At 43.9% G+C, this 26,733-nt stretch overlaps 3 protein-coding genes across 6 annotated transcripts in view; 2 read left to right on the top strand and 1 right to left on the bottom strand.

Moving 5' to 3' along the window:
- Positions 1 to 5,251, top strand: part of RAI2 (retinoic acid induced 2) — a 35,785-nt gene extending 30,534 nt beyond the window's left edge. For 3 of the 4 annotated variants that reach the window (XM_035542261.2, XM_035542262.2, XM_035542264.2), the window contains exon 2: positions 3,127 to 5,251. In XM_035542261.2, the coding sequence (XP_035398154.1) occupies positions 3,231 to 4,877 (1,647 nt within the window). In that variant the 5' untranslated portion in view covers positions 3,127 to 3,230 and the 3' untranslated portion in view covers positions 4,878 to 5,251. Of the gene's footprint in view, positions 1 to 1,867; positions 1,887 to 3,126 lie in introns of those variants that run through there. The other variant, XM_050716205.1, reaches the window with a different exon arrangement.
- BEND2 (BEN domain containing 2) overlaps positions 1 to 26,733 on the top strand; it is a 446,678-nt gene that overhangs the window by 165,055 nt on the left and 254,890 nt on the right. The window lies entirely within an intron of this gene.
- SCML2 (Scm polycomb group protein like 2) overlaps positions 16,215 to 26,733 on the bottom strand; it is a 70,336-nt gene continuing 59,817 nt past the window's right edge. The window contains exons 11-15 of the mRNA XM_035542214.2: positions 25,146 to 25,328; positions 23,925 to 24,038; positions 19,074 to 19,355; positions 18,235 to 18,398; positions 16,215 to 16,696 (exon numbers count right to left, since the gene is read on the bottom strand). Of these exons, the coding sequence (XP_035398107.1) occupies positions 16,571 to 16,696; positions 18,235 to 18,398; positions 19,074 to 19,355; positions 23,925 to 24,038; positions 25,146 to 25,328 (869 nt within the window). The 3' untranslated portion in view covers positions 16,215 to 16,570. The remainder of the gene's footprint in view (positions 16,697 to 18,234; positions 18,399 to 19,073; positions 19,356 to 23,924; positions 24,039 to 25,145; positions 25,329 to 26,733) is intronic.

The raw sequence follows: 26,733 nt of genomic DNA, 5'->3' as shown, positions 1-26,733 counted from the left end.
ACACAACAGCCCTGAGAAAAGTTTGCGGCACGGCCATCAGCAGGGGATAAAAAAAACATGCCAGAGTTATCGCCGCCCTTTTAATGGCATTTCTGTATAGCTAACATATCATTTCCTGTAGAGTTACACACATCATTGCCTAGTGCCATGAACTTAACTCTTATCAGCACCCCGGTGGGAAAACCCCAGATATTTACAATAGCTTTCTTTTCAGAGTTGCAAGCTTATTTTCAATTAAAACAAACAGCAAATTAAATATTAAATAGATAAGTAGGGAAAGGAAAATTAATTGATTTTCCGACACTGCGGTGGGGTAGACAGAGGAAACTTAAGGCAATTTCACTGACTTGTATTACCTCCCTTTGCATTTATTAGGTACATGAAACTAAGTTCTAAAAACTGGGTAACTCTTAATGTTTCACGCGCGGCGAAGCAGCAGTCGTCAAAGAAAAAAGCAGCACATGTTTCAGGTTGGTTTATATTAAAGGGGAAATGTGGTACAGCTCTCTCTGTTAATACCAAGGTTGGAAAACGCAGTTCAGTTAGAGTCCTTTCCACGCCGGCGTGTGTTTTTGTACCCTGTGCTCGCTGCGCATCGCGTAACAAGGGAGTCAGGGAGCCACAGGACAGCTCACTGGGCAGCTTCAAACTGTCTCTCGGCCCCACAGCTCCAATGTTGTTGGAGAACAACATTTGGCCATGCCTTAAAGTTAAAAAAAAAAAAAAAAAAGGCAACAAGGGAAAGCAGGCATCTCTTCAAGGTGTCTGATGGTGATAGATGAGCTCTTCTTTCCCTCATCTAGATATTTCCTCTGCCCTGTCGCTTTTTAAAGCAGCAATGGGGGATTTTATTATGTTTTATACTTTCATCCTCTGCGGTTATCTGTCTCTCTCTCCGTGGGTCTGTACAGCATGCTAATCCCTCAAGGCTCTTACACAGCATAATTTTCATCTTAATTTTTCTATTTCTCAATGTTAAACGGCTTTGCCAGGGGAGTAGAAGGTCATTTCCTGTCCCCACCAGATCATTCGTTTTCTGTGAAAACACAGAGATCTCATGCTTTGCAAACAAACAGAAAAAATCAGAAATAGCCAGTGTAATTTGCAAAACACTCGTCCGTGCTGCAGAATCGAGAGGACCAGTGGTGCTACTGTAAGTTGCAGAGGCTGCAGGGTTTGTGAATGGTTCTTTTGAAGAAAGAGGTTGTAGCAGAAGTATGAAATGGCTTTTTAATTCATTAACAAAACCAACAGTGTTTATTTCTTCAACTTGAATCTGGTGAGCACTCTCCTCATTGTCTTTATTTTTAGAAACGTTAGCTCTTTATTTTTCCAAACAAGACCGGCATGATTTTTTTTTTTTTTGGTACCACTACTTGTCACTTTCTGAATAAGTGATTTTATTTTTCTACTGCCTTTCTGTGCTTGGGAATCTCTGCCTGCCTGCAGTCTGTTTCAGCCAACGCTGAAAAAGGAAACAAACAAAAAACCTCAGCCCTGTACTTGTGAATATTTTCTTCAGAACATTTCATGAGATGAGAAAAATCATGAATTATTCTCCCTAAGCCAGCAGCAGCAGGGGAAAATGAATGACTCATCTGTTTACTTTTAAAAATCCTTTTTAAAAAATCAGATGTGCCTGATGATAAATTATCAGAATTTTGCTCAACCAGCCCCGGCTATTAACTCCCGACATTGCTGGAGTCTCGCGCTCGCCGTGGCATCGTGCTGCCAAGCCCAGGGATTTACAAGTCTCGGGAGAGACGCTGAGATTTCCTGCTCCCCTGCCTTGGCCATGCTTTAGCCTTTGTTCGTGGGCTTGGTTTTTTTGTCTGTCCCCGTTTCGCTTGCAGGTTCTGGTGCCGCTCCTGCAGCCATCTACATGAGTGAGTAATTTATGTGAGTAGCAGAGCCAGTGGAGCTATTCGGGTGTATTCGGACAGGGATATATCCCAAGGCCCGGGCTCCTCACACCCATTTCAGTGTCCTGCTGCCTTCCGTCTCGTCTCGCCCGAGCCGGGGCTGAGCCAGTGCGGTGGTGACAGCGTGCAGTTCGCTCTTGGGTAGCAGGATGCAATTGCGTGCAGGTGAAAAATGTAAATTTGGGGTGCTTTTGGTGCTTCCCCATGGTAACAGAGTTAAAAATGGACAAGTTTCCATGGTGATTATTACCGCAGGATGCGCTGCTCACTTCAGGAGTGGCACAGGCGGCGTGGCGGTCCTCCAGGCAAAGTCTGCAGGCGTAAATTATTTACCCTTCTAAATAAATGAATGCACAGCATCATTATTATTTTTTTTTTTTTTTGGAGTGGGGGGCAGGGTGTTCATCTTTGTAGGAAATAAGCTGCAAATTTCACTGCCATCACAAATAGGAACAATCTCTGCCCTTTTTTTCCATTGACATTTGCTTGGTTTAGATGAAAGCGTGGGCTGGCAAAGTAGATTTGAAGTCGTTTTGATTTTTATTCCCGGTGTCTTTTATTGAACTAGGCGTCTGGTTCGAGCGACTGCCCGCATTGAGCGGGGCAGGTGCTGGGTTTTGGCTGGGTTTTGCTCTGGGCTTCTTCCCATCGGGGGGAGCGCAGCCGGGCTGCTTCGTGACCCGTCGGAGGTGCCACACCGATGGCCTGACCCATGCTGGTGAATCCCTGCAGGACAAACAAGGACCCTCTGCCCACGGCGGAACATTTCGGAGCTGTGTATTTTTAGAAATGTTTGTTTTTGTGCTTTTGCTGAGTTAAAGCAGTGCGCTGTCTCTGGGCTCTGCCGTACGCTGTCATTACGTGAAGCTTTGTTTAAAACTGTAAAAACGCAGCGCCTGAGCCCTTGGGTTAGCCTGCCTGCAGGAGGGGTGGTGTCTTGACTGCAGTCAGCCCTGGAGTCCTTTTAAATTATCTGTGTTTACGGCTAAATATAAGTTCCTCAAAACTCTTTGTACAGCACTCAGGGATGTCTGTATACACAGCATCTATGTATATATTACTGTAGTGCATTGTGGAGCCGTTACCCTGAAGCGTGGAAACGTTTAACGGCCTTCCTTTGGCGACAGGGTCTTTCAAGGCAGTCGCAAATATTATGTTAAGGAGGAGATTTATGCAGTGCCTAAACCATGTTTCTGCCTCACAGGCCAAGCTATGTCGGTGCCGGTGCCCCTGGCAGCCCCGAGGCACGGTGGGTCCCGCTGACGGCGATGTGAGCGCGGCGCCTGCGGAGCCCCGAAGCCCTGCGACATGGAGGAGCTGTACAAGGAGACCCCGAACCTGCCCATGGACGTCACCAGCCCGCCGGCGGCCATGGCCAACAACAAGCTGGAGAACGGGGTGGCCCAGCTGATCACGGCCGAGGCCTGGAACATCAACTCGGCCGACCTGATGAAGAAGGCCCTGTCCCCGCTGGTGACCGTCCCCGCGCCCTCCATCCTGACACCGCCGGCCGAGTCGCAGAGCGGGGTGGCGCTGAAGGTGGCGGCCACCGTGCTGCAGCCCATCTGCCTGGGGGACAGCCCCGTCGTCCTGCCCATCCACCTGCAGGTGGCCGGCAGCGCCGCCCCGCAGATGCCGGCCGGCAACGCCACCCCCTACGTCATGACCACGCAGGGCCCCGTCCCGCTGCCCGTCCTCCTGGAGCAGCACGTCTTCCAGCACCTCAACTCGCCCCTGGTGCTGCCCCCCGGTGCCGCCTGCCCCGCCAGCCCCCTGCACGGCGGCCTCTTCCCGGGCTCCTCGGCCCCTGTCGGCCAGCCCCAGCTCCTGGACCCCAAGCCCGCTGGCCCAGGCCAGGAGCCCGTGCTGCCGCCCGTCTTTCAGACGCCGGGCTTCGCCGCCGTCCTGCAGGACCTCTTCCCCTCGGGGCAGGGCGCCCTGGGCTCGGCCCCCTGCCAGCCACCCCCTGACTACACCGCCCTCCCGCCCCAGGCCTTCAGCTCGCCCCTGTCCCCGCTGGTGCCCCCCGCCACGCTGCTGGTGCCCTACCCCGTCATCGTGCCCCTGCCCGTGCCCGTGCCCATCCCCATCCCCGTCCCTATCCCTGTGCCCCACGGCACCGAGTCCAAGGTGGCCCCCGACCCGCCCAAGCCCCCGCTCTTCACCCCGCAGCCCTGCAAGGGCACCCAGACCCCCCTGGAGAAGGAGGAGACGAAGCCCTTCGACCTCGTCCACCAGCGGGACTTCTCCCAGCTGAGCCGCCACACCGTCATCAAGATGGGCAGCGAGAACGAGGCGCTGGACCTCTCCATGAAAGGGCCGCCCGCGCCACGTGCCGGCGAGGCCGCGCCGCCACCACCGTCCCCCGAGGACGGGGCGCTGGACCTGTCCCTCGCCTCCTGCCGCAAGCCGGGGGGGCCCCAAGGGGAGGCGGCCGGCACCAGCCCCACAGCCGAGGGCAGCCCCCCGGCCCTGCCGGCCGCCCCCTTCACCCCCTCCAAAGCGCCGGAGGCCGCGGGCAAGGCGGAGGTGAGGGCGGCGGGGCCCGGGCCGGGCGAGCTCCTGCGGCCGCCGCAGAAGTGGCTGGTGGAGCCGGCGGGGCGAGCGGCCTGCGAGCCCAAGGCCGGCGGCAACAACATCGAGATCGTCAGCACCTCGCAGACAGCCAAAGTCATCGTCTCCGTCAAGGACGCCGTGCCCACCATCTTCTGCGGCAAGATCAAGGGCCTGTCGGGAGTGTCCACCAAAAACTTTTCCTTCAAAAGGGACATGCCCCAGGACTCGGTGCTGCAGTGCTACGACGTGAAGAGCCAGCCCGAGCCCCGGGACAACGCCGAGGCGCTTAGGAAACCTGTAAAGAACAGGAGCGTAAAGCTAAAGAAAATGAACTCGCCCGAAATACACATTCTTCCAATCAAGAAGCAACGGCTCGCTGCCTTTTTTCCGAGAAAGTAAATTATGGGTTTTTAGAATTTTAAGATTATTATGGAAAAAAAATAATAAAAAAGATGCACTTGGTTTTAAACTCATTTAAAACTTTAAACTATCTTTGTAAGTTATTTTTGGGGGAAGGGGGAGAGGAGCAGATGTAGAGTCCCTATAAGCTGGGTTTCTTTCCTTTTTTTTTTTTGTTATTGAATTTTGACTTTTCATGGGAAACTGAATAAAAAGCAACCTATTTTTCAAGCAGATTGCACATTTTGCAGCTTTAATGGAGTAACGGATGAGTCAGAGGGGTAAGAGCTATTTTCACTGCCATAAAGTGCTTTGATGATGTAATTCTTCATAACGGTTAGAATGGAAATTTCAAAATAAATGTTTGTACGTGCTGATCGGCTGCGCTATCTCTGTCATTTCTGAAGTGCTTTCGCCACGCGGAAGAGGTCTGGCAAAAGTCTGTAAACCGTAAAGCACTGCAGCTCACTTGTGATGGCCCTAAAATGTTAACATCGCCAGGCTACGAAAAATTATCTTGTCCCAGGGCACGGTCGGAGAGCGCTTCTGAGCAGCCAGTGACGGTGCGCCCGGACGAGCTTCGGAAAAGCCAGAGCGAGGGTTAGCGCGCGGAACAGCCCAGCGCAGGCCAAACGCCAGCTTCAGCGCCAGAGATGCAGCTTTAAAATGCTAAGTAACACTAGCAGTTATGTAAAAGAGAAAATCCTAAAATTTGGGGGAATTTGGTTGCCGCGGGGGGAAGGGTGGTGGTAAGGAAAAGTCACATAATTTTTCCCAGCCTGACTATAGATACATGGAGAAGTTGTTTATTGTTAGTTTTACAATTTTCTTTGATGGCTGAAGTCAATGCACATCCAAGAGCAGACTATGTAACTTTATTACCTGACAGTGTACAAGCCACCCACGTCAATGGAGAAATGTGAATGTACAATTCAAATAAACGTTCTGGTAGGTGACGGTTTTGCACTTTGTGTGTGGAAATCAGCTGGAGACGCCTTCTTGTACGTTGGCTGTTAAATTCAGGTGGCTCACGTCTAGAAACCCATCCCCAGGGAAGAAGGGCTGCGAGAGCAGGAGATCAATTCTGGGGGGGGGGGGGGGGACACTGCCCGTGCGTGGCTATACCTGGTGGGTAGAAAAACTCTTCATTATTATTTCAAATGCCATGGTCCCAGAACAGTGTTGTCTAAGCAAAAGGAGCAGTTGTAAACCCATCATCTGGGCAACGCAGCACACTAAGCGTGCCTTCCCTCACCCCTCAGCAGCCGAACTACTTCCAAGCCCCCTCCTGAGCAGCTTTGGGAAGGCCGTTGCAGTAGTTCTTGCAATAAGTTGGCCAAAGCAGCAGCTTCTGGCTTAGAAATCCCGTCCTCAGGCGCTGGCGTCATCCCAAAATCTGTTGAAACTTGTGAGGAAGGTGCCAATTCACTATCCAAAAAACGCCCCCGGCTTCGGAAGTCAGGAAGGGCATTCTGCTGCTCTCTTTCTGGGCTGAGGTATTGCAGCCCTCTTGCTTAATATGAAAAATCAGGAATTTTCACATGGCAGGGATGCTACACAGCATCAAACTCTGTCATACTCTCGCTTTTTAAATATTTTTAAAGCCTTTGTTTTTCCCCAAAGCTGGCAGAACCGGAGACGTTCAGAAGAGCTTAAAGCGCTGATGGATTCATTAATGTTTTGTCATCTGACAGCAGTTTTTTAAATAATTTCATTCTTAATTGAAAATGCTCTGCTACTTTGTTTTGTTCCTTCCAAGAAACTGCGCTGATGAAATGTGTCACTTCATGGCTGCTGCAGTGCGGAGGCTGAGGATTTCTAAATCCCTTGGGACGGCCATCCCCGCTGTCCCTGCCCCGCTGCCTCCGCGGGGCCGGGCTCAGGGCATCGAGATCTTCTGATAGTGGATTTTTTTTTCCAGGGCTATGCCAGGGCAGCGCCCGTCAGCGATGCTGGCTGCAGGTGCTGAGGCTTTTTGCCACAGGGGGCCTGGAGACTCCCCACTGGAAAGGTGCCCGCCGACCGGGCTGGGCTCATCCATCCACGCAGGTACCATTCGCCTCCCACCATCACTCGCGTGTGAAGCACGAGTCCTACATCCCCTCAGCACGGGGGAGAGGCAGCCACAGAACGAGGCACTTAATGACACCAAGATCGAGCACCTCCACCTCCTCCTCCTCCTCCTCGCTGCTAGCAGCGATTACAGGTTTTGTGTATCAGGCCATTAGTTTCCTCCACGGCTACACTTCAACTGCTTCTGAAACTTCTGCATGAGGAGAAGGCTGGGGAGCTGCGCTTGTGATATATGGAGCCTCCGTTTCTGGTGGCTGTTAATGGAGACGTTAATGCCTCGCGTGACGTGGAAGGGAAAGTCATTAAGCTGTAATGGCAGGAGGAGGATGTTTTACAACGATGGGTGTATGCCAGGTAGAGAGAGAGGAGCAGCACAGCCCCTCAAGGGCAACCTGTGCTGGCTCCAAGCTTCCTTTGACTGGGGCTTTGCGTGTGGGTTTTATTAGGGATGAGGGAAGAGGGGTGGGTTCCCTTCCCATCCATTTGCTCTCAGGTGAAGGAAGGTGAAGGAACCCAAAGATGCCTAATTTGAGGAGGAAGCTGCCAGCTGCACAGAACGCACCCCCGGGACACACAGCATCAGCAGCAGGAGGGAAGGCGAGCACGGGGTGCAGCAAGCACAGCACTTTCTTGGGCTGAAGGCAGCTGAGACACAAGAGCAGGGGGAGAGGCTGAACATCACGTCACACGCACAACACGGCACGCATAAACCACACGCCAGATAAACCACACTGTCCTGCACATCCCTGCAGAGGTTTGACCCGCAGGAGATCACCGAATTCATTCAATCCTTGCACACTTGAAGCTCAAATGGGAAACTTGACGGGCGCAGAGGTGGCTGCTGAGCACCCACGGGAGCGCTTCGGGCAGGCCGTGCCCCTCCGCTCGCGCAGAGGCACCTCAGGACAGCGATCTGACAACACGCCACTCGCTAGCAGCCCTGACCAAGAATCTCAGACAATGAAAATAGCATAAATCAACATTACACAATATCCTGGTACCAGATGTTTTGGTTTCTCTCTGTGCTCAAGTTTATAAAAACATGCTGAAGTGCTCGGGCAAAGGCCTTCTTGTCAGCTGGCTGGGATGGGGTCCTGTCTTCCTGCCTCCAGCCAGCCTGCCACCACTACAGTAGTGATGTGAATTTGTGAAATTTGCTTTTTTACTCACCTTTCACTTCTTTCAGTGGTTCCCCCCGTGCTTATTGAAAGTTTCATTTCTCCTAGACGATGCCACAAACTTGCTAATGCTGAAGTTTGCTGAATTCAGAGTACCCTGCGGCTGTCCTACGCACACAAACAAATCCCCTAATTCCAGTGCAGAAAACATGTTTTTCCACAGTTGTTAAAATCCTGGTATCCCACCCCTGCTAGGAAAATCCATTCTGTTGTTGAACCATCTGAAACATTTCTACACGTTTGGGGAGAAAAATTACTAACCACTAAAATATTTAGCACTGTTTCGTGGCCATATCCCCCAAGCTCTCCTGTAATAACAGCGTAAGATCTCAGTACTGAAATTACTGGGGTACTTTCAAACAAAGTGGGGAGAATTAAAAGCAAATGGCAGGATACGGGCTAATAGAGTGTTTAGAAGGGAGCTCTGCTTCCCAGGTAAAGCACTAGCTTTCACCGTAAAGAAGTCCATGTTTGCAGGAAGCACTGGTAATGCAAACCGCATCCCCGTCAGCCTGTGCCCGGCCCCCCCTTGGCTCCTGGGATTACTAATGTTCCCCAGCCCACAGCTGTCTGAGAACGGCTACATTTTCTGCATTGTTTTAATATCATCCTTCCCACCACATCCTCCTTGCCAGCGTTCCCATCCTTCTCTGCTTAAGAACCGGGGATGATGGGCAACGTTTTGTCCAAGTCTGGCACCTCACGGACCAAAGCTACCAAAGGGTGCGTCACTGCGACACGGAACAAGGAGCTCCCTCCCGCTGGATCTTAGGTACTGCGAGAAAATCCCTAGAAGTGCAAAGAAAGCCCTAGAAGTCCCATCAGTAGGCACGGGAAAGCATTTAATGGTGGGAGCTGCTGCTACAGAAGTCATTTCCCGTCTGTTGAGACCTGATCAAAGGGAAAAGAATGAAACGCCACCTGCACTCCAAGTTGTAAAGGTATCGAGTGGATTTTTCATCCTTTAAGTGAAGGATTCAAAGTAAGTACCTTGAAAGCTTGGTCCACTTCTTGGAGACATGAGAGTGTCCTTGGAGACCTGCACGGCTCAGCCACGAAGGCACGAAGCTGCCCCACTGGATGGCAAAGCCTGATGAAAGGCTGCTGTCTGCCTTTCACCACCTGGAGCACTGTCACGCATCTCTCGCTTAAAGCGTGCAACAAAGAGGATCTAGGGGCAGAAATATTCTCAGTGCATTGAATTTTGGGGGCAGATACTCTGGCCCATCTGGACTCTTGAGTAAGACCCCTTGTGCGGCAGACCATGGTACTTTGCCAGACGCCTGTGGTTTAGTGAAATGTGCCCCTTCTGAATGCCAGGTAGGTCTTTCCGAAGGGTTCGAGTAAGGGATTGTTCCATTTTACTGAAAACAAACAGCACTTTCGATGGGAAACTAGTTCGCATGCTGGAGTTAAGCAGGATGGGCACTGGGGCTCCCGTGATAGATACCAGGAATCGTGTCAATAAAACCCAGGGAGTCAGGAGAGCTACTGATCTCGTAAAGCAGATGTTGGTGTCTGGTCAGATCACTCCTACCCTGAACGCAGTCAACTAGACCTATGTGGACTACAGTGAGAGACAGTCTAGACATAATTAGGATATGAAGACATGAAGTTACATGAAATTAAACCCCATCCTGTACTCCTCTGCAGGTGTGACTTGAAAAGAAATCACATCAAGAGCAAATTTGTAGCAGCGGCTCATTCAATTAGGAAGAAGCAATGAAAGGACAGAAAGAGAGGAAGCCCCACGAATTGCGTAGGGAATGCCAAGGACTCGGCCCATGTTTTCAGATGAAATCTTCTCAAGAAATCTTTGGCATGTGATGTTACTGACAGGCCCGTGGGTTTTCCTTTAATCAAACACCACAGCACTCATGCTAAAGAGACAAATTATGATTTGCAACCGGTGAACAGCAAAACAAAGGGAGAAAACTGTCCATTTTGACACAAGATAAAATATTTCATACCCCTTCCATGGCTCAAAATGTTAACCTCTAACTCTCCTCCTTGAAATCCCAGGTCAAGTAGTCAAAAGACATTAGCTATGACTCAGCAATCAGTGCATCCAAATCTGAAACATGGTAAGCCAGTACCTCCACCTGGTTTCCTCCTTTTCCTCCAATTTTCCATTACTTCATTCTTCATATATTTTCCTTCCCATGTTTATTGCACACAATCCGTATCACTCATCCCAGCCTTCCATTTCTGTTTTCTTTCAAAACATTTAAACTTTCCCCAACCTGTTCATTTCCCGTAGCCAAACACAAACCCAAAGACAGTTTACAATTAATACACTACGATGAACGCAAAGATATATGGAAGTAATACGTTCCCTTTGGCTGAGCTGAGCACTCCTTGCTCTGGTCCCTTGCAAATATACAGAGAACACAAAGCAGCATTAAGTTAAAACAAACCAAGACAAAAAACCCACACCCACAAAAAAGCCACCACTGCCCACTGAGCCTGATTAGCAAAAGTTGTCATCTCAGGCGCAGCCCCAATACTATTTCGGTGAGTTGCTTAGGTGGTCCAAAGGCATCTCTGGGTTTGCAGTGGTGAAACAGAAGCAAAACAGATCCCCCATGGAGAAGGGAAAGCAGCTCTCTGTAGAGCAAGCAAGGGAGGGCAAGGACGGAGTGCTCCTCCTGTGAATCAGAGTCTACGCAGGACACAAAACTGGCAGCACGCGAGACTGAAGATCTTGCCTAGCCTGCGGCATGGGCACCAGAACAAGAGAAGAGTCAACTGAGTCCAAATTTAAGCTAGCTGTTGCAGCATGATGGATATGATTTAGTTCTGTGCTCCCCTTACCCCAGTTTCACGTGAATTGGATCTCCAAGGAGGCCTCCGTATTTCTTCTAGGCCTAGGAGATCCAAGTAGCCTCCTTGGGACATGCACCTCAAAGCAATGACCTATCAAGTAGCTCACCCCTAAAGCACAAGCATAAACCAAAGCTAGACTAGAACTGAGAATTTATTTAATTTTGCTCTCCCCACTACTGTGTTCATGCAAGCACATGCAATTAAAAGACAGCCTGACAAATGGAAAGCACTTTGCAGACCACACCTTGAGCAACACTGCCTCGGGTGAGAGGCCTCTGCTTCTAACAGAGCACCATCAGCATTCCCAGGCAAGGAAAGAAATCAGTAGCAACAGTACATTACGCTGGGATTATGCAGTCAAGATGCAGAGCCCTTTCCTTATTTTTCAAAACATGCAGGAGCAAGAAGCACACGCAAAGACCCTTCCCTCAAAATAAAGGCTCTCCGGTAAGAGGAAGACCTGCTTGGCTGCACTGGTTTGTGGAGATGGTAGTTGAGGGAAGAATTGTTCAGACCTGTCTGAAAACTCCACTCAGATCTCAACAGCGTTAATCGCTTGGAGGAACAGAGCACTTGCCATAACTAACGGGAAAAAAATCCACATGAGAAAATGAGAAATCTAGTAAAATCCCAGCCTTTTGCACCTGAAAAACAGACTGAGGTGCACCACCATTCACTGAGGTTTTCCCAGTGCCTTGCCAATCTGCCTCAGCTTCCACCTGGGAGGGTAGATGAGTCTTTGTCTTTCCCATTCTTGACCTCACTGCTGAGACTGCCAGCACAGGGTAATGGCAATTATCATGGTGGTTTTGTGGTGTATTCATTTCCTTCCAGCTGTCATAACTAGAAAGGAATCACTGGCAGGAGTGTGTTTCTGCCAGCTTCAAGCTGTACATCTGTTCACATTTGTCTGTTCACACAACACGGGATGCGAGCTCCCTTTCCTCCTGCACTGGCATCTGTTTGCTCACACGATTTGTCCTGGAAGGGCTTTGATTTCGGAGGCTGAAAAGTGAATCTCGGTGGATGAAAATGTCTTCACGTATTTTAACAAGAAAAGAGGTGCCGGTGTGCAGCCTTCACTATCAGCACTAAACAGTTCCATGGCAGATAATGAAAGCTGAAATAAAACTAGCAGCAGTCCATAAAGCTAAGGGGAGAAGCAGTTCAGGAAGGACTCCTTAGATTGTACAGCAGGGCTGGGAGATTCCGAAGCTGGTGGGAGCTAATTCTGATTCAGATGGGACAAATTACAGCTAATCAAAATGATCTGCTAGGACAAGGATGGATGATTCATGTAAGTGAGGGAGTTAAAAGCCTATTGGACCACTGTAATGGCATACTTTAAGCATATACAGGTCTCCCATCATCTCCACAGCCACAGCAGTAAGAATTTATTTAGGGCAAACAGTCAGAGGAGAATCTTTTAAAATATATGTGTTTGCTGTTTTAAAATTAAGAATCTCTGGGGTTTCCACTGTAAAAATGAATAAATAAATCACGACATAAAATGTCTCAAAGTTGCTGACTCAAAACACAGTGAGCTTACAACAGACTTCAGATTTTAAGATAAAGCCTCAAAATGGCTCTGCGTGATCTTAGAAACAACAGGAACACAGACGGTTTGGGAACAGGATCCCACGATCTATGGACTAGTCAGTAAGCTTTACGGAGCAAAAGATTACAATCAAGGCTTGAGAAAAAAGCAGCAACCATTTCACCAGAGAAATGGATGTGAATCAGTTTCTGCCTCCCTGCATCACTTAGGCAATTCCAAGCAAGCACTTTTTACTCACTCCAATAGTTTTACATGCAATAAAAAAAGGAAGGAGGAATATATGACCTCTGAAATTGATCTCAAGGGGTCTTTTTTCCTTTTTTTTTTTTTTTTTTTTCAAACCAAGCCAGCCTCTCTCTATATAGCTTCAATTCAGCTTAAGCAGCAATAGAAACACAAAGATGCCTGTAACTTTTAGACCAGGTTCACACATCTAATGTTGGAACTAAACATTCATTTAACTTTATTATGCGAACAGCTAATCAATCAAAGAAAAAAAAATACTGCTATCCACTTCTAAAATCCGTTTTAGTCACATGACACTGCATTAAAACAGACTGCACTCCTCAACTCCTACTTAGAACAGAGCAGATAGGGGACAGACCTAGAAACACTTTCTTCACTTTGCTTTCTCTACAACTTTCTACACAATTGTTACCTCCAGTTACTATTTGAAGTCTACAGGAGAACAAGCTTTAAAAATCATACAGTTTTAGAGCAACTGGCATAAAAGTCACTTAAGTGGTGTAGACAAAAAATGGGAAGATTTTCCATCCTTTCAGCCAACACTTACAATGCAACGTTGCTGTCTTTCATTGTCATTCCTGCAACAGTCCTACAACATGTACACAGCTACAACAAACTTGTCAGAAGTGCTGTAGCGTCAACCGTGATGTGCAATCGCCCCGCCATGCAGTGTTCTTCAATTTCCATATTGCATGAGTCTTCTGCAACAAGGGCTGTGAGAGCTGCCAGCCCTCCTGGAGCAGCTGCGTTTTAATTTTACGTAGAAGAGATCTTACCGTGCACTGATGAGTCACAGCACTGCCTCGCGAGAGACTACAAGATACAGAACCAGATAAGCAGATGAATCCCTGTTGATAGAAAAGCAACTCAGAAGAACAAAGACAATACACCATGTTGTCTTTTATACTGAATATGCACCAAAAAGATAATTCGCTATCTTTTGGGAGAACAGATGCAAAACGCCTCTGGACTGTTGTTATTTCAAAGTTCCATAACTTGCCTGTGAAGTATCTAAGGTTACCATTAATCCAATTAACATTACTTCTCAAACGCAGGCAGATCACTGCAGAGAGGCATCAAAACAACAGACTTCTCTAAAATATTAACAGTAAAACCTAAAGTATATGAAGTTTAAACCTACTGGTATTAACTGCTTTTAAAAAAATAGTTCAGGTCTTCATCTGAACGCAGGACAAACTCACTTTTTAGGAGTCTCTTCCCCTTAGTGATTTCTATGAGAATTCTGTAAACTCTAAGCAGCAATACACTATATTCAAAACTAAATAGTTGAATATATTCCTGAATAGTTATTTTGAAAGCACAGACCAACCCAAATTCAAATATTAATTGCTTCAGACAAACTATGTTGGAACAATTTTATCCTTCTGATTAAAGCTTCCTCACATCAGATGTTGTCACAAACTGCCAGGTACGTCAGCTACCCTTGCCTACGCAGATGGTGCTTACACATAAAACAAAACAGACAACAATGAACAAACTATTTTATTGCTGTTTATAGATAAGAACATCCCATTGAAAATAAAGAATGAAAAATATATTCTGCTGCAACATTCTGAACGCATGAATCTCACACTGTAGCGCATGGTGAAATCCTGGTACTGTAACTTCACAGTAATCCCTATGCACCTGGGTGCACACAAAGCCTCGAACAAATATTTATACCCATCATAGTACCATGTACAAAAAGTTCATTCCATAAAAGCCAAACAGAAATTTTAAACATCTTTGTTTCTCCTATGCCAATGGCAATTTAAAAAATTAGAGCTGTTTTCAGTTAAATTGTATGAGCAGTACTTCTTTTAAGCTAAAGAACTCTGAAATTCAGCATAAGAAAGCATTGAAGAAGTAAGGTTTGAACACTATACTCAACACGTGGAGCATTATGTTTTCCTCACAGTGTAACTGTAACTTTCATATGGTTTTACCAATAATCAAGTCAATATTTTCCGAACACAAAGAGAAAATATGCTCTTTCTCCAATCAATGCTCTGACCTTTTCTTACTATAAAGAGCGTGCTTGTATTATTCATCTAAGCATACATGCACCACAAAAGATATGCAAAACAAATCAACAGAGATAACCTTTAGTGTCAAATGTCTAATGATGGAATAATAAAAACAATCCTCGAAGCCCAAATGATTGCTAAATTAAAATTGCATTGCAGTCACTTAAACTAACAAAATTCTCGGACACTTGTAAGCTACAAAAAATGTTATTTTGCAGCAGTATCTCTGCTGAAACCTGAGGAGTATCAGAGTATTGGTACAACAAGGCATTTTCAGAAAAAGGATTCGTAAAAAATACATTTTTACTATATAGTTTCATATAAAAAGGCAATAAGAAATATAATAAAACCTACCAATTTAGGACTACATCTTCCTTAGCAAATAGTTTTCATCACTTGCACTATTACATACAGTACATTCAGTTTCCTACACAGAAAGTACATTTTCTTATCCCTGATGTACATTACAATTGGCAGTGACAACAAACTGGTTCATTATCACCACTGGTTCTTGTAGCTTACACAAACAGCACCAATTTTACCCTAAACAGGCTTATCAATTACATAGTAGCACTTCCTGAAAGGAAGTATAAGCCCAAAACATCAGAACCAAACAAGTGTTTTCAGAAATACACCAGAATACATGGCTCAGAGTTAAGTGATGAATAACCAGGAGTATTGCATAGTACAGGGATTTTGCCTGTAGGAGTAAATCCACCCTTTGATTGTTTGTCACCTTCTGACTCCAAGAATGGACAACAAATTAAACAGGTGCTAATGAATACGAAAGTAGTACATGACCAAAATTACTGGTAAAAAACAAACAAGAAATTGTACAGTTCTCTCTGGCACAGTGCAAAGTACATATTAAAGACTGAACACATATGTACAGTGTGTACGTGTATTTTCATATATATATATATAGTATGCATTTCCCTGACACATACACATGTATATATAAAAGCATGAACGCACGTATCCATGCTGAACTTAGCAAAAAGATGGAATGTTTATAACGTGGATGCATTGTTCCAGTCAAATCTGTCGGTCCCCGAACTGGCTGTTTATACAGCCAATATGATCTTCCATAAAACAGAACTAATATCACCGGCATAAATTGACAATACACCGTACATTTGTCCTTGTAACTTTCCAAAGGACTGATAATCACACTTTATAAAAGCTTATATTTGTATTAAACCCTCTTCTACACAACGCTTCCCTCCCCACACTTCCCTCCCCCCCCGAACTGTTCATATGGCTATTCCCTTTATGGAAATCTATGAAGAAAAACCTAGCTGAGTATGACTCTGCTGGAGGACCAGACACAGTATTTACTCCTGAGATGAGACCTTCTCTTTTACATTTTCCTCGCAATGCGAAAGTTTACAGCCACCCCTGTAAAAATTATTAACACCTGATGCTGTTTTTGTTTTTTCCTTTGGGATTCAGCTGTTTTGGTTCCGAATACAAATGCACTGGGGCCGAAGTCTGCAACAGAGGATAAATGTGCTTTTCAGCACTGTTACCCAACCTGCTCCCCAGCCAGCGTGACCAACAGTCCAGTCCTTCCCTGCAAACTTTTTGAAACAGTTCACAAAATACTAGTATGTAATACAGATTTTCTTCTTCCCCTCTTTATCCTAGACGTGTTTTTCACATTTTGAGAGAACCTTCAAAAAATACAGATGATTTATGCAACAAAACACTTTTAAATAAAGGTGATGGCTGTTAACCTGAGAGCTTAGTGTGATATGAACGCACACTTTGTGGTATCCCCATTGGCTAGTACTTTCCTTGTTTAAGTCTTTCAATGTGGTAGCACAACTTTAGGGCAGGCCCCAGCTTCAGTCCCATATATTTCATTATCATATCACTTCTCAGTAACAGTAGTGCCTTCCCATCAATTTCCTGCAGAAGGAAGAGAACAAACACAACAATACACAACTGCTTTAACAATCTGCATGGTAACACTGAAAAGTACATTGCATTTGTTTATACTTTAGTAAAAATGTATCTACCATTCATAAGGCAGTAACTTAGTGCAGTACTTTGATAATTACACATGGCCACTGAAGGGAAATTTATTTCAGTATTTTTACTGTAAGATTAATGTATGTGAGATGCTAAACAAAATTACAGTAAGTAAAAAAACGACCAAACAGCCTTCAAAATTAGGTACCCGCTGGGAGAAAGAAGAAAAAAAAAAAAAGAATGGGTCAAGGAAAGAAAAAAAGCTGCAAAGGAAAGTCTGTGCAGTTGGAGATTAAATGATCCGAGCACTGAGGCCTTGCACTGAACCTTGAACACAGCTGTGGGAGGGTTCTGGCGTGTGCATGCAAATAGTCACGCAGAGGAAGGGGTTACAAACCATCTGAATCTGTGAAATAAGACAGATCTACATCCAGGTTAAAGCAGACAGATTGTTAGGATCAAGACCGAGGACAACTTAGGCAGATTGCAACTGCCTGGTTGAGAAGCTGCTGAAATATAGCAGTCCCAAGCTCTTAGTAGCATTACATACCGTAGACAGGCAATTAGTTCCCTAAAACACCATAAAGAAAACCACTCTGTCTTATTTTTTTTTAAACATAAACCCAACAAAGCAACTGACATTTGGTCTTGCTATACAACTAAGAATAACTAACACATAACACAGGAAGTTCTGTAAAAAGTTACTTTGAATTTTCCTTTCAATTCAGCTTAATGTGAAATTTATCTGTTAGTAAGAGCCAGTGCAGAACAAGGGTGAAATACCACTAAAGAGAAAGCCAACCTCTTTTTGGAGGGCCACATATAAAATGAAATAATAAAGCAGCCCTTTGCTGAGCTACCTGCCATAAAAAAGCACAATGAGGAGGAAAAGGGGAGACCAAAAGCAACATAAACCAACGCTTAAGAGTTTCTCTCTCTAAATACAACATCTTGTTAGATCCTAGGAAACTCTATGCATTGCTAGCAAAACAGACAAATTAAACATTTCAATTCAACCTCTGAATTTTAGTATTAATGACCAAGTGCAAAGGTAACCAGGTAAAGCTCCTCTACTTTGGGATAATCCGTCTACAAAACAGACCGTCTTAGAGAGGTGTCACCTATGTAAGCCCCATACTGTACGTGAGAATGTCATCTTCTCCAGAGGTACCAGGGGTGAGAGGGCACCTTGGATGCTGGCCGTTAGAAGTTAGGAGTTCCAGTATCATGCTGCTTTGCATGAGCTGGAAAGCAATGGGTATTTGCTTATGTCTAGCAGGGCCGGAACACAGAGAAAACATACTGCAGGAGGAGTTTCAGGCAGAAAAACATTTTTTCAGCCTCCTTCTATTATACAAGTGAGTAGAGTCTGTTCTACCTTCACTTGCAAATACAGTGACAGAAAAGAAAGCTGTATTCTAAGAGATCAATGTGATACACAAAATCTACTAGAACAGAATGGATATGCATCATACATGTCTCCTAAAGAGTTCTGCATGTGGAGCTAGAGCCTGCGGATCAGCTTCTTTCACAAAACGCATTACTTCCTCTATTGACCAGGTGGAAGGATCCTTATTCAACATTCTTGAAGGTTCCCTCTTTAGCGAATTCAGGTCCGGTCCAGTTGTGGAACTTGCAGCTTTCAGGATAAAAATATTGTGAAAGGAGGAAGTATCACTAGTCTTTACAGGGATAACACATTTAATTTTACATAAGACATTCTTACTATTAACAACAGGCTTTTATTATTCATTCTTTGCCATATATTAAGATGAAGGACGTTTTATTTTCCTCCAAGTAATACTGTACTGTTCCATTTGTCTTTAAATACCTTATACAACTGCAGATATTTACAGCAGCGTAAACATTAGCAGTATGACATACCTAGAGGGATTACTTTTACTCCTATTTGGTTCCTGGGTCCTAAGATGCTGGTATTTGGGAATGTGGCAAACACAAGTTGAACTGTGCAGACAGAGGGACAGGAGGAAACCCCATCCCCGTATTTCAGCAATACGGTAATGGCTGATAAGTTGCATGCAAGTGAGTTACATGCAACTAGAACTGCCCAGTCTAGTTAGAGGAAAGTGCAGCAGGCAAGACCCCTCTGGCTTGCACCACCGTATTAGTTCTAATAGACTTAAGTTCTGCATTTGAAGTTACGTTAACAAGCCTGACATGCTTGGCAACAGCACATCTCAATCCATGTGCAACCTATTTTCTATGGCAAAGAACTTCCTTATTCATAACTCACGGACTTTGTATGTTAATAAAAGCTGTTATATGCTTTGGAAAGCCTAGGCATAGAGCATACCTTCAATCCTCCTCTGTATTCGATTCCTACTGACTTCATAGAAACTGCTGTTCCCAGCAGAGCTCAAGGAGAGCCGGCGCAGGACAGGGGCTGAATTTGAGGTAGCAGTTACTGGCTGAAAGGAATTTCTGTAATATGCTGTGCTCCCTGAAGAACGATATTCAGTGGAATTTCGACAGGTCGGGCTTGAAGGATTTACTGAATTAAGTGCAGAATCCATAGAGTCCTCAGAAAAGCGATGTTCTTTGGAAGTGCTGTTTTCTTCTATAGGTAATGTTTCCGCTACAGGAAAAACAACAACACATCGATCTGTTCAAAATGGACTCTGTAACTGTGTTATTTAAATCCTTGCTATGTTCTCCTGAAGATAACTATAGGTTCCAAGCCTGACAATGAATCTCCTGTGAGGTAAGCACTACTGCAGAACAGTTGCCCTTTTCCTCAAGTTATCACTGGGCTCTTACTATATAAAATAAATAAATAAATAAAGATCTAACATGTACAGTTTGAGACAGTATTCCATAAATCATTTCACATATATTTGTTAAATATTACGAACAGGGCAGGGACATAAGGATTGTTTTTTAATTTTAAATTGTCTGATGTTAGTATTAATGCATACGCAATCTCAGCAAGCATTTTCATGATCTTTTTTTTAATATAAACAAAAACTCTCATGTTAACTAACAATTGTTTAATTTGTTCTAAACAGTAGAGGGAATCACTGACTTCATGAACAAGTGGACGATTATCATCTGTAGATCCCAACATGTCCAGAGACACTGGCCATCGCTAAAAATTGAACAAATTACACGCAAAGCTACAGAAGGCAGTGAATCCCAGATACATGCACACTAACACAATACACCCTGACCACAATGCTGTATCTATGTGTAGTTAAAGACCAGTGAGCACACCACTCCATTCTCTAGCCCTCATATGACTCATCTCCATTTGCACCAGGCCAACATTTAGCCTGAGAAAGAAGTTGGAAGCATGATGTAAAAATCTGTATGAAACAAATGCTGCTTTGGCAGGAGAGCTAAGAGCTGGAAAATATAGCTAACAGGTTCACAGAAGTGTAAACCCCACACTACCATCTTGAAAATTACTCTTAGCAAAGTTATAAAACATATGCTAGTGAAGTAGCATATTCTTCGGGATAACTGGTATAATCTGCGAAAACAAGTTCCTAAAATATACTTCTTATTACTCTTCTTATATGGCAACTTTCAACCATTTGTTGGGAATATACCAGAATTAAAACTAAAGGAAGAGCATTTTTCTTAAACAAACAAGAAAGAAAAATCAACCAACCAAACCAAACCAAAATAAAAACCAAACAAAAACCAACAACACCAGACTGAGCTTCTCGAGCATGTTTAACTTGCTCCATGAGGCCTTAGGTTCTCTCCTGAAACCTGCTTAAAAGTGAAGTTTAGTGAAGAACATTAAGTGTATTTTGCAGTAATGGTCTTCACGCAACATAATCCCAAAGGGGGGCAAGGACAATTAGAGAATCAGCTCCCTGCTTAGAGAATTCAGCAAAGCAAGATCTACAAGATGATGTAACATCTTTCACTAAACTTGATAGTTGTGGCATAAAGAAGCCTCTAAGTACACAAGCCCCAAAACCACCACTGCAAACTTTATAGTTTGTTAGATCTGTATCAAAAAAGCACAGCAGCGGATACCGAGGTTTTCAAAGAAAACAAACCCCTTTACATTTGTCAGCTTGAAGTAGCTGCAGCAACTTGCCAAAATGAAACCAAAAGCCATCTTTCTATACAATTTCCAAGAGAATAACAGATGCAGTCAATGATAAGCACTACAAAACTAAAGGAAACCAAGAGAACATTAGATCAGTAGAGAACGAGAACACTAACAGGAATCTCAGTCAAAGACCAAAAGGCAGAGTTGGTATTTCAATTAGCTACAGCAAAGCAACACGAAGGTGTCTAAGGTTCAACTGAACACACAGATACAGATTTCAGAAGTCTTCAAAGGTATGATGAAATAAGGAGGCAATGGAGTATTTAAGCATGTATCAGCCAACTCCATGCAATGTCCTAAGCAGGAACACTTTTATGGTAATCAAGCAGAGGTCCCAAATATGGGATTTAAATAATTGCTTCAAGCAATCCTTTCTGTGATTTCTGAAGACACAGATTTTAAAAACTGACTGTATTACAAAATGATTTAATTGTATTTACTCCAATTATATGCCAGACTTCACTCTGATGCTACATATCCTAAAGTAAACAATCGTAAATAGGGATGGCAAAGATCGACTCTGCTTTCTTTCCCAAGATACTAGCATTTGACTTTATCTTAATGTAAACCCTCAGTCTCACACACAAGGTGGGAATGCTGGCATATTGCAGGGGGCGATCATCTTGTACAGCAGGTGTTTGTGCCTGGCAGCTACACCATCCAATCCACTTCCTTTCCATCCATCCAGCTTCTCTACAAACAAAACCCAACTGCAGTCTTGTTGAAGAAGTGGTCAACTGGTTTGACAGCTGATTCAGAATTGATGTCTGACAAACAGAGCCTTGCCAATAATGGAGCAATGAATGACGCTTTTCCTACCTCAACATTTTGACCAGATGTGTTTAACAATGGTATGGAAAGCAAACAGTTCTTTTTTTCCTGTTTCATGGGAGGTTCCACTGCAGAATGCCTGATCTGTGGACAAATTAATAAAAAGCTAATAAAAGGCCTTATGGCCTTATGTTTCAATTGTAAGGATGACAATAGAGTGTTTAGGACTGAAGGCCTTAGCAGGAATTGGACGTTTTGTTTTCTTGAAGCTCCTCTGGGAATAAGAAGTCAGTTGTTCTGCCATACATAACTGCATGATGTAATTGGCTGCAGTGCTAAGAACACTCTGTTTTCAAGGGGAGGGAGGCCGAGTTATTTCTCTTTCCTCTCTCTTATCTTTCAAAACTTTAAGAAGAAACTGTTAGTGAGCAGAAAAGACAGCAAAATCTGCAAAACATATCCCTGAGCAGATCAGAAGGAAAACGAGCTGTTTGAAAGACCCTTTCCCACAATTATTCCATTTTGCGTTCAAATGATATTTCAAAACAACTCTTTCAAGACGACTATGTCTCAATAGAGCCAGAACTTTTCAGGGGCAGATCTTTCTTGCTAACCAACCCATGACTGACCGCTATGAAATTACCTCCAGATTTTCAGCAGAGGACATTGCCCTAATGGGAAACACACAACACTAGAGAATACTTTGCCTCTTGAAACACACAGAGTACAAACTCAAACTTCTGAAACCATGGCAAAACTTTCTTTATTTTTGTTTTCAACCCAGGTAACTGCACTTTGTAATGAATTACTGATTTTAGAATGCATTTTAAGGAATATACTGACTTCATCTATAAAAGGGATCCAGTATTAAACTACTCAACAAGGCATAAAAAGCAGTATGTGCATGCTGGCTTTCTTTGAGGGAGATTTCTTACAAGAGAATACAGCTCTAAGTCAAATGCTTGTTTTGTCCAATTAAAACAACTCTATTTCAGTAGAATTAAATGCTCTACACTTCTTCCTGAAGTTACCTACAAGAAATACCTGATTTAATTGCATAGATATTGTACAACTAACCCAGTATTTCTTTAGGAAAGATACAGTTCTGCATTGACTGTTAATTTCTGTATTGTTGCTGTTACTGTACATTTATATAAAATATTTGAAATGGCAACTTATTAAACTATCACTTTGAACATTTTAATTTGATATCCTTTTCTGCTTTAACTGTAGTCCTATGACTTTCTAATCCGCACATAAAAAGAGACCCTTCTGCCCACGCTGAGGCTAATAACTACAAAATGACCCCAGAACCTCAAAAAAAAAAAAAAAAGGGAATATGAAGAAGTAAAGAGCTAGTCTCTTATCTCGCTTCAAAAAAGCCTTTGGCAATATTATCCAAATATACTGCAGCAACAGAAAGTATGTATCAGATGGGATGAGTCACATCAACAAGTTACCATGGCTTAACTAGTGAAGTAGCAAAAGCAGAATAAAACTACTCTTTCACAGATCTCTCACTGAGGTTTAAACCAGCATGCTTTACTTCACATCCGAGGCAGACTAAGAGCGGGTGCATGCTCAGTTACTGCAGCTCGGTTGTGGGGCAGGCAAAGGCACTATTTGTCCTGGAGCCAGAGCAGCCTAACAGCTAGCTGCCACGGAGAGGCTGTTCTGCTCCCCTTGCCATGGCTGCATTTTATCCAACTCTTCCCTGTGCTCATCTGAGTCCACACTGAGTCCGTCCTGAGAAGTAAACTGCACAGACTTGGCTTCAACAAAATGTTTTCTGTGCTTTGGGTCACAGGCTCAGCTTGCCACCCAGTCAGGGAGATGTGGGACCTGCTACAAGGACAAGGAGGTGAAGAAAGCAGGATCAGCACAGCTTTCAGTGGCAGCTAGCCATAACTGGAGCTTAATCATATCATCAAAATGCACCCTTACTCACCTGTTGGCTCGAGCCCAGAGTTATTAGAGTTGCTTCTAATTTATCTCCTAATGCATTTCAAGGCAATCGGTTTTCTACTAAATAGCCATACATGAAGCAGGAGGCTTCATACATCACCTATTTGCCTGAGTGACTTCATGAAAAATGCAAGCACGTTCAAGAGAAGGACTTCTTGAACTTGCAGTAGATCTTCCACACGCACAAAATCTGTGCCACTGATCAATAATTAACACACTCCTGCCCTGGCCTGTCAAGGGCTACAGACAAACTAGATACATATGCTGTACTCAGTCTTTTTTGACTGGAAGTAGTGAAATCACAAGTGACCCTCATATATAACACCAATACAACTTAATTACCTTCAGATGGATGAGCATCACTCCTGGGAAGTTTAGGGGAAAGGGGAGCAGTATATGGTGGAGAGTCCTGAGAGTATCGTTTTGCACTTCTGTTTTCAGGTATTTCTTCTTTTGCTGTGAAGAGGAAAGTCACCACCTATTTATTCTCGCATAAAACGCTCACAGGGAAAGTAAAAGGACAAAAGCAAAAACATACATCAGTCATTCACCAGGTTACAGATCAGTTTCCTATGTCACACAAACTCAGTCATTTCAATACAAACCTTCAAAGATGAAGTAACAGCTTAGTTTATATTGTCATCATCCAAACTACCTTGACCTTGGCTACTTTTCTGACAAGTGTTAAAACAAATGACTTTCATCTGACAGACTGAAACAAATACAATTTCTCCATTGGAAAAAAAAAAAAGAAGAAGAAGAAGAAGAAGATTTTATTTTCTAAAGCAGCTCCTAGAAGTCAGACTTGGCTACCAGACAGCTGTGAGGAAGCTTCATACCCAACATGAATCTTCTGAAATTGCACTGATGTCAAAGTTTTCTCAGTTACAGCTCCTGATAACCCTCGGGCTGGGATTTGTAATACCAGGCACTGCAAACCACCTGATGGGAGATCTTGTGCAAGTCGTTTCCCTCTCTCTCTACACTTCTGGTGTAGCAGACAAAGATACTGGCCTCATATAAAATATCACAAGCAGCCACCTGCAAAACCCACCTTCTCTACTAGAAGACTAGACTGTATGTTGAGGAATTTAAAATTTTGGAGCTGCCACTGAGCAAGATGAATGAAGAGGGAAGAAAAGACTTCTTACTGTTGTGGGATGAGCTGAACTGTATCACCTGTCAGAGCAAGCCCCTTCTTATAAGACAGCGAGTGTCTTTCTATAAGTTTATTTTATGATTCAAACATAAATTGAACAGATGAAATGTGAAGTTTTGAGCTTGTTCTTTTAGTAGCAACCCAGTGATACATACAACATACATATGTTTCCTGGTTTGACTGCAAGGAAGAATTTGCTGAACGAAATGATTTCTGCACATGTGGTGTGAGCTATCTCAACCTGTCAAAGCACTTGCACTCTGGAACAAATTCACTAAAAACTGAACAGTACTCATTTCAACCAATTCAAGTTATAGCAAGGCAGATTAAAAAGTTAAATTTCACGAAGTCACCACACTTCTCAAAAACAACAGTACTTGAAAATAAGATCTGCTTAATAGTACCTGGTTTGTTCCTATCATATTCCGTAGGGCTATGTGCACATCCCATGTAAGGGCTGAAGGGCTGGCTACTGAAAAGATTATCACACTGCAGACTGTGGCAGAGTTTTTCCAAGAAACGTAGGACAAACGATGCACTGTTTACAGAAGGAAGATTGATGGCATGCTTCTCCCCATCAAAGGAAGCTGTGAATAAGAAGATGATGTCAAACATCCCCCAAGCATCATGAAGTATAATAAAACACCGTCAAGTAAAGGAGAAGACTTTTAGCTTTGATTTAAACAATGCAAGACATGAGAGGAGTAAACAATCATTCTGATATTTAACAAATTTATCTCCAAAGGACTGATTCTACCTTCTGTTGGATCCATGCCACTTTAAATTTGCTCTATGGGAACTTACTTTAATAAAATAACTCTGAATTCAGCATAACAAAACTTTCAAGTCGTCCCTCATCATCGAAACCTTACGGGTAACTTCTACCGTCTGCTTTACAAAGCAGTAACCTCTGCACCACCTATTTGCAGGAGAAAACATAGAAAAGACCCATTGCAGTACTTGCTGGGAAAAAAAAAAATCAGGAAGCAAGAGAGCTTAATTTTTTTTCCCTTTTTTTTTTTTTTTTTTTTAACGTTTCTAACCAAACTGAGCTTACTTGGGGTATTATGCTGGCATCCATTGCCACTGAAATTCTGACTGCAGAAACTGTTTTGCCATTTGATGTTTTACCATTGGAGAAATCTATCCTGCTGTCAACGCTGCAGCCGTCAAGCTCCCATTTATTTCAACAGGAGCAAGGTGGCGGAGACACCACAACAACAGACTCAAAATGAGCAATTACAAGGAGATTGGACATGTGCCAACGTCTTTTATTTGTTGACCTCCCTCCTTGTCCCCCAAACATTCAGACTGATGTTGTTAATGATATTTGCCTCCTTTGTGACAGTTGGTAAGATTCTGAAAGGACTGAATATTGCAAGCATTACTGGTACATAGATAAATGATTACCATTACATTAGCTGAATCCTTTAGTTATTTCTGATTAGACAGACATTACAAGAAAACAGGAACAGACTTGTAACTTATGCTTAGGGTTGCAAAGAAGTAGCATAGACACCAGGTTTATGTATCAATTTGTCTTCTTGGGTTTTCAGCCTATCAAGCAGCTTTCTGTTTTTAGCATGAGTTTCCAAATGACAAGCAGAGCTTTAAGGGATCACGTTTTGTTGGTGGCAGATGTATTTTCAAAAAAGAACCAAAAAAAAAAGAAAAACAACACAGAAATGACAAGAAAGTCTTTATATAGAGATCTGAAGCAAGGAACATTTCCATGCTGTGTTACAAAAGAGGCAGATAACATACGGAAAAACAAAGAAAACGCCCAAGCTTTAGCATATTTTAGGCTTCCTTAGGAAATCACAAGTGTGACTTACACTGCTAACGTAAGCAAGCTTATGATTAGAGTTAATGGGAGTACACGGGCAAGCATCAACAATAATGTGCTACCTCTTGTCTGCTTTCACGACAGTGACCCAACGCAAGTGCCTAAAATTTAAGTCAGTACCACAGGGACGAACTCCGGACCCACAG

This window comes from Cygnus atratus, chromosome 1 (genome assembly GCF_013377495.2).
Source record: "Cygnus atratus isolate AKBS03 ecotype Queensland, Australia chromosome 1, CAtr_DNAZoo_HiC_assembly, whole genome shotgun sequence".
In the NCBI taxonomy this organism is placed as follows: domain Eukaryota; kingdom Metazoa; phylum Chordata; class Aves; order Anseriformes; family Anatidae; genus Cygnus; species Cygnus atratus.
Note: the sequence above shows the minus strand (reverse complement) of the source record. Positions and strands in the feature narration are given on the sequence as shown.